We start from the raw sequence: 7,102 nt of genomic DNA, 5'->3' as shown, positions 1-7,102 counted from the left end.
ATTTATTATTACTTTTTGATGTAATTTTTTAATACGACGAGACGGTTTTGGTGACTATTGTCGTAATGTCATATTACACTGCATTGGATACTCTATCCTAAATTTAAAAAAAACGTTAAAGACTAACGATACAGTCCGGGTTGTAATAAACATTAATAACATATATAATGGTATACAAACAAAAAAAAATTACCCTAAAAAATAGGGTATAAATATAGGGTATAGGGTAAAATATTAGGGTAAAAATACCCTAATATTTTGTATTGCCGCCCTTGCCTGCTATAACTGCCTGTATACGTCCGTTAATACTGTCATTGAGGATGCACATTGCACATATCATATTGCGTTATGTTTTCCCATACTTTGCTGGGAATTTGCTGGTATTGCTTCGCGACCTCTAACCAGGGTTCGGAAAACTACATGTTACTTTTAAAAACTACATAAACTACATAACATGTAGTTAATGTAGTTTATGTAGAGGGTGTAGTTTATGTAACCTATGTATGTAACTTTCAAATATCAAAGGTTTGGGGTGAGGTTATAATAAGTTGAAGCTTTAAAAACACATAATGTATTTAAGAAAACAGAAGAAATATGGCTTTAGATATAATATTTACACCATATTATCTCTATTACACCTCATACAAAGGAAAGTTATTCATAATATCAATACATAGTTTATTAACGTAGTTTTCATGTAGTTAATGAACGGGAAAAGACGTAGTTTTTGAAAAAAAACTACACGTAGTTAATCAGGTAAATTACGTCTTAATTAACTACTTCCGAACCCTGCCTCTAACCCTCCTGTCAAGCATTTGCCAAACGTCGAACGTCGAACACGATGGGCAGTTCATAGTAGTTAAAAAATAGTGTGAAAAATAACTTCAAAAAAAAATGATAATTGAAAAAATTGCAAATTGTTGGTTGCAAGCCCATTTTGCTCTTAAAAATTAACCAAGGCATGTTTTGACATGATCCGAAAAACAAAATGTTTAGTTCCATGGTTCTGACCGTAAAATTATATTTTAGGAAAAATTACACACAAAATTATTGCACAGGGTATTTTAAAGTTAGAGTAAAAAAACCAACCCCTCGATTAACCCTGTATAATATGCCAAATACTAAAGTTTGTAAAAAAACTGAGTTTATGAATAAAAGATGATATAAATTATATACAGTTTGCTAAAAAATTCATGAAAATAAGGCTAAAAATAACAAAAATATAACACGTAAAATTTGACCAAAATTTCTCCGTTGCCTAGATATTTCTAAAAAATGTTCATCAATTTTAGTCGCTTCCACATCGTTAGTATTTTGAATAGGGACTTCTTTAGGGTTCAGTTATTATCCCTTTTGGTTATCTGACGCACTCAAAATATTTTACTAGAACAACTAGTAATTCAGATAGTAATTATTGCCTGCTAAAACTAGGTTAAATCTGATTAGGATTGCAGAACGATATTAGTCATTGTTCTTGTATCCCTGATAAAATACCACAAAGGTCTGGAGCGTCTAGCAGTGATGGTCATTTAATACAAACAAATAATATTTATGTAATACTTATCATTCCACTCAGCTGATTCACTCGATTAATTTAACAGTTTTAGGTTTCTGCGGTTTTCTGTTATGCACTGCGCAATTAGTGATACAAGATCTTTGAATGATTCAGTAGTTTTTAAATTTTTATAATACAAAATACTTATGCGTTTCCATGAATTCCTGCCTCCCAGTAGCATATTACATAAACAGAATATACAGGGTGAGTCGACGATATATAAGTCCATTATCTCATTTGTTTGGAGGTTTACAAAAAATTTTAAATATAAAAGTTATTGGGAAGGTTAAGATACACGTTTTAAAATTATTATAGAAAATAGGTGCCATTTTACTAGTTAAATAAAAAAGTGGGTTTCTATTTGAAAAAAAAATGATTTTTGCGGTCATTATTACAAAATTTTTGCGGTCATTATTATATGACATTCGAAAAATTTAATTTTTGAAATATAATGTCTTTTCTTTATGGCACAGTGGCTGTGGTAATCACTAAATTTGACGTTTAGGCTATACACATATTTTTGACAGGTAGTTTTTTTCGTCAAAAATTTTAAATATTTTTTTTCTCAAAAACGATTGATGTTAGGTATAGAGTGTTTAATATCAAAATTCATAAAATTTTACAGAGAATTTAAGTATGTAACAAAAAATGAGGACACCCGTTTAAAATAAGAAAGTTGTTGTCAACTTCCGTTATTTCCGGAAGTGCCGCCATATTGAAAATAATTTTAATCGATAGATCTCGTTGTGAAACAATTATGTGCAAGAAATCTCCGATCTAGATATTGTAGTTTTTTTAGAAACTTCTAATGCACGTTCAGTCTGGGACACCCTGTATAACATTATATATAAAAAAGTTATAGAATTTTACGCAGAATCTAAAAATAAAATAAAAAATAGGGTGTTGCATTTTATAATAAAACATATGTTATATCCGCCACATTGTTTTGAAGCAGCCTGTATATTCTGCAATAATTTTAAAATGTGTATCTTCACCTTCCCTATAACATTTATATTTACTCATCCAGTACTTGTTTGGCAGCTAGTTGGAAATTATAGATATTAGTTTAATAGATTTTTAAAAATTATCACCAACTTGAGTGATACATTTATTCTACCCAGAAGTTGTATTAAAAAAAAATTACCTGTAAATTTTGTAAAAATATCTAGAAAAATTAAGAATAAGTGTAGTAAATACAATCTTACTACAAACTGATAACAGTTATTGTCTATCTTATAAAACAATTTAATCCCTTAATCCTCTTGACATCTCTATCCACACATATACACATACATACAATCAAACGATAGTGATACAGTGATGTTATAAGATAAAGTAATATTAAACTTTTCCACATTCCAGTTAGTTTTTGTTTTTCTATTGCAGCACTTAGATGATAAGGCCTTATTATTTACCGAACTAATCTATCGGATTCTTTTTTAAAAAGCAAGACGCGTTTCGTATCAAAATCTAAAAATCTCTCTCGTTAGACAGGAATAACCTTACTTAACGAGATGAGATAAATGTTTTTATCTGGTTTGATGGCAAGGTGCTCGCGTACCCAGCTTGAAACAACGACAGGTTTGTCTTGGATCAAACCGTTTTAAAGGTTTTCATTAAAGATAGTCACGTATAAGCACTATAGTCCAGGAGGCAGTGCAGATTTTCGGTACCTATTTTCCCTATTCAATCGGGGTTCAATTTGCCAGACATTCGCCAATATTAAATTGTTAATGATAGAAAATCCGTTTTATTAACGTACTGTACCCAAAATCCGTAAATCTACGGATTAATCAGTAGTTCTGGCAACACTGTTTCTGGCAACCACTCTCAACTGAAAGCGGAATTATACGGTGCCGTCTGTAAGCTGTGGTGCAGTATTCTTTATCGGCTGTGCTGTAAACGACTATTAGTGCGCAGCGGCGCGGCGGAATTATACGGTGCAGTATTCTTTATCCGCTGCGCTGTAAACGACTATTAGCGCGCAGCGGCGCGGCGCAGAGCTCGCAGAACTTAATCTCGGAATGCGTAATAAACCTTAGTCGAAAAGTGTAATAGACCTTAATCAAATCTACCTTTATTTTAATCGTAGAAACTAAAAATGCAATAATATACAGGGTGTTAAAAAAATACAACTTTGATATTTTTTATTTATTTGGGACACTCTGTATCTTGTAAAAATATTTTTAAATTGTAGCTGTTAGTGCTTCAACGAACCCAAAACTTACAATTTGTAAAAATCTAATCGTTTAGCTACAATACTCCGTTTCGTATGTGGTGAACAACCCTGTATAGTATTTTGTATGCGTATTATTTTTATAATATCTTATTAAGAAGTAAGTCGATATGTATGAAAACTTTCCGACAAGCCACGTACCAAGTGAAGATGTCAATAATGTATTTTTATGGTTATGTTGTTAATTAGACGGCCAGCGTTAATTGTATTGCAAACAAAAGAAAAACTTACCAGAAATATCTTCGATATTTTGATCGCAGACGGCATGTAGTTGGCTATGGCTGGTTTCCTGAAACTATAGATATTCAAATTAATAGATTGTATTTATTGAAGAAATGACACAGTGTTAGCAGTTTATTTTTATCTTATTATGAGCTGATATCCGAGCTCTATAGGAGGTACGAATATTTTTAGACAAAATTGATGTGAATATTGATCGATTTGAATATAATTTGGAAAAATTACTAGGCTATCTATCAAGTTAATCTTTCACTAGGTACATAAAACAATAACATATGCCAATATTTATTAATTTTAAGCTTTTTTACGTATTTAATCTAAGTCTAAATATACCCAAGGAATTTTTAAAGAGATTTTCTGTGACAGTCGTATCTATTATGATGAAAAAGGTAATTGTTATTACGTTTAATAGTAGTTATTAACGTAAGTATTACTAATCCTGCTCAGAAAAAAAATCTACTTTTTATAATCAAAATTCTTTTAAAATTTAGAAATACGAACAATAATTTAACTATATTCGATACCAATTAAACTTTTAGTTACGTAATCGAGGGGGCGATTTTTAAATTCATTGTTGCCAACCATGGACATATTCGGCGCCAGGATGACTAACTAAAATTGAAATTTCCCGCTGCTAGCTTTGCTGTAAAAACTGTCAAGTTTTGATACTTTAGTTTTGTATTACAAGTTTTTGGTTTAAATGGATTGTGTTGTGATACTTTAAGCTTAAAAATTTTTAGTAGCAGACCTTGCAGTCGAACATTGTTCTTTCTAGTGCCTTTTTTAGTGCGAAGTGTACAAGATAGCGCAATAGCCGTAAAAAAACTCATCGCAACTTTATTAGAATATTTTTAACCGGAAAGGTAAGAACAGAACGGGAAAGGTAAGAAGTAATGGAACTTTATGTCCCTTAAGTGCTGTTAAGGAGGTGAGTTTTGTTGATGTAAATAATAAATGTTTAGATATTTATAAGTAATTTATTTTTGTTTCCAAAAATATGTAAAAGTGGGCAAAGTTGTGCCGGTGAAGCTTAATCATATGATCAAAAGTTTATTTGATATCGGCAACCTATTACTTTTAATATCGATGTTTGGAAGGTGTTTTTTTTATAGATGTGTGTACTGCATTTTGCTGGATTTAGTAAAAATTTGTTGACATTACTTATTTAGGAAATGCCATAAATAGGTAAGGAACATTTTAATTTTTATGTTTATAGCCGTAAATTTGTAGCTTATTGTTGTTATTTAAAACAACCTTGTACTTTTTGTTTTGTTTTGTGTTTACGGCCTTGAATTTTTGTTCTCTTAATTATTCTTCTATTTATGAAATTTTTTTGAAAAAAAAACTATTTCTTTTTAAATTTATATATATTTGTCTTAACATGGACAGAATTGTCTAATAATTTCTAGTGGAACACCCGGTATAATAATCCACTTTAGGTACATTGGGGCACATTTCAAGAAGAATACGAGGATGGTCTGAAAAGTTTGCGACCTCAACTTGAAGATGGCAGCACTCGTAGATAAAAGCTAGTGAATTTTCATTGTTCATCTGTTGACAGTTATTCACCAAAGTTTCAGCCATTTTGGATGCGCAGTTGTTATGTAACAGTCGTTTGAGTGAGTTGATGTCAGTGTTTTTGTGAAAATGGACAAAATCCAGCATCGAGCTGTAATTAAATATCTAGTTTTGAAAGGCAATACGCCTACACAAATTAAACATGAGTTGGATTCTGTGTATGGGGACTCTGCACCATCATTTACCACAGTGAAATTTAGGGCAGCTGAATTTAAACGTGGTCGTAAGAGCTTGGGAGACGATGAACGTTCGGGACGTCAAAAAACTGCAATTACCGACGATAACATCGCCAAAGTTCACCAAATGGTGCTAGACAACCGCCGAATTAAAGTGAGAGAGATAACAGAGGTTATGAACATATCAAAAGAATGTGTTTGTCACATATTAAATCAAGAATTAGGCATGAGAAAGATGTCCGCGCGTTGGGTGCCGCGTTTGCTCACGTTAGACCAAAAGCGTGTTCGTATGAACATTTCCAAGGCTATGTTAGCGCAGTTTAGGCGCAATAATCCGAGTTTTGGAGTCGATTAATTACTGTAGATGAAACTTGGATACACCACTATACACCAGAAACAAAAATACAGTCCAAACAGTGGACGGTAAAGGGAGAACCGGCTCCAAAAAAAAGCAAAAACTGTTATTTCGGCTGGGAAAGTGATGGAGACTGTTTTTTGGGATAGTCATGGAGTTATTTCAATTGATTATTTTCAAAAAGGAAAAACCATCACAGGAGCATACTACGCATCATTACTTGACAAGCTAAAAGCAGAACTTACGGAAAAACGGCCTCATTTACAGAAAAAGTAAATCCTGTTTCACCAACATAACGCACCGTCTCACACCTCAGCGGTTACCATGTCGAAAATCCACGAATTACGGTTTGAACTGCTTGACCATCCGCCTTACTCACCAGATCTAGCCCCTAGCGACTTCTTTTTGTTCCCTCTTTTAAAAATTGCGCTCGGAGGACAGAGATTTTCGTCAAATGAGGAGGCAATCACCTTCGTGAACCACTATTTTGCAGAGAAAAACGCCGAGTACTATTTGGACGGATTACAGAGATGGGAGCATCGCTGGGAAAAGTGTGTAGAGTTACAAGGGGACTATGTTGAAAAATAAAATAAAATATTCAGAAAAAATGTCTTGTATCTTTGTTAGGTCGGAAACTTTTCAGACCACCCTCGTAGATGGAATGGAAAAAATTATCATCAAAGGGAAGATTAATGGCAAAAGACCAACAGAGGAAGTTCTGCGACGTGCTGGGTGGACCAAACTAAAGAAATTATTGTCCACGGTCTACAAAAAGCGTCTCTGGCCGCTCAGGATAGAGAGGGATAGAGAACATGTCTCCATACACTTTCGAGAGTTTTTTAATAACTAATAACAATTCAATTAATTTGCATGATGTTTAAGTGTTACCTTTAACAGTTTTTGGTGCTTCACTCGTCCCGATATCAACCAAACAATGACACGTAATTTCAGTTTAAATTAAC

The 7,102-nt window shown here is 32.8% G+C and overlaps 1 protein-coding gene across 1 annotated transcript; it reads left to right on the top strand.

Moving 5' to 3' along the window:
• Positions 1-5,678: 5,678 nt before the first annotated feature.
• LOC115877940 (protein GVQW3-like) lies at positions 5,679-6,140 on the top strand. Its single transcript, XM_030894290.1, has one exon. The coding sequence runs from the start codon at positions 5,679-5,681 to the stop codon at positions 6,138-6,140; it is 462 nt and encodes a 153-aa protein (XP_030750150.1).
• Positions 6,141-7,102: the final 962 nt, after the last annotated feature.

This window comes from Sitophilus oryzae, unplaced genomic scaffold, assembly GCF_002938485.1.
Source record: "Sitophilus oryzae breed Bouriz unplaced genomic scaffold, Soryzae_2.0 scaffold_1499_pilon_pilon, whole genome shotgun sequence".
In the NCBI taxonomy this organism is placed as follows: Eukaryota; Metazoa; Arthropoda; class Insecta; order Coleoptera; family Curculionidae; genus Sitophilus; species Sitophilus oryzae.
The sequence above is the reverse complement of the archived record's forward strand: the minus strand, read 5'-3'. Positions and strand labels throughout refer to the sequence as shown.

What these genes read in the sequence shown, in the direction of transcription:
- LOC115877940 (XM_030894290.1), top strand. Translation starts at nt 5,679, where the DNA reads ATGGACAAAATCCAGCATCGAGCTGTAATTAAATATCTAGTTTTGAAA.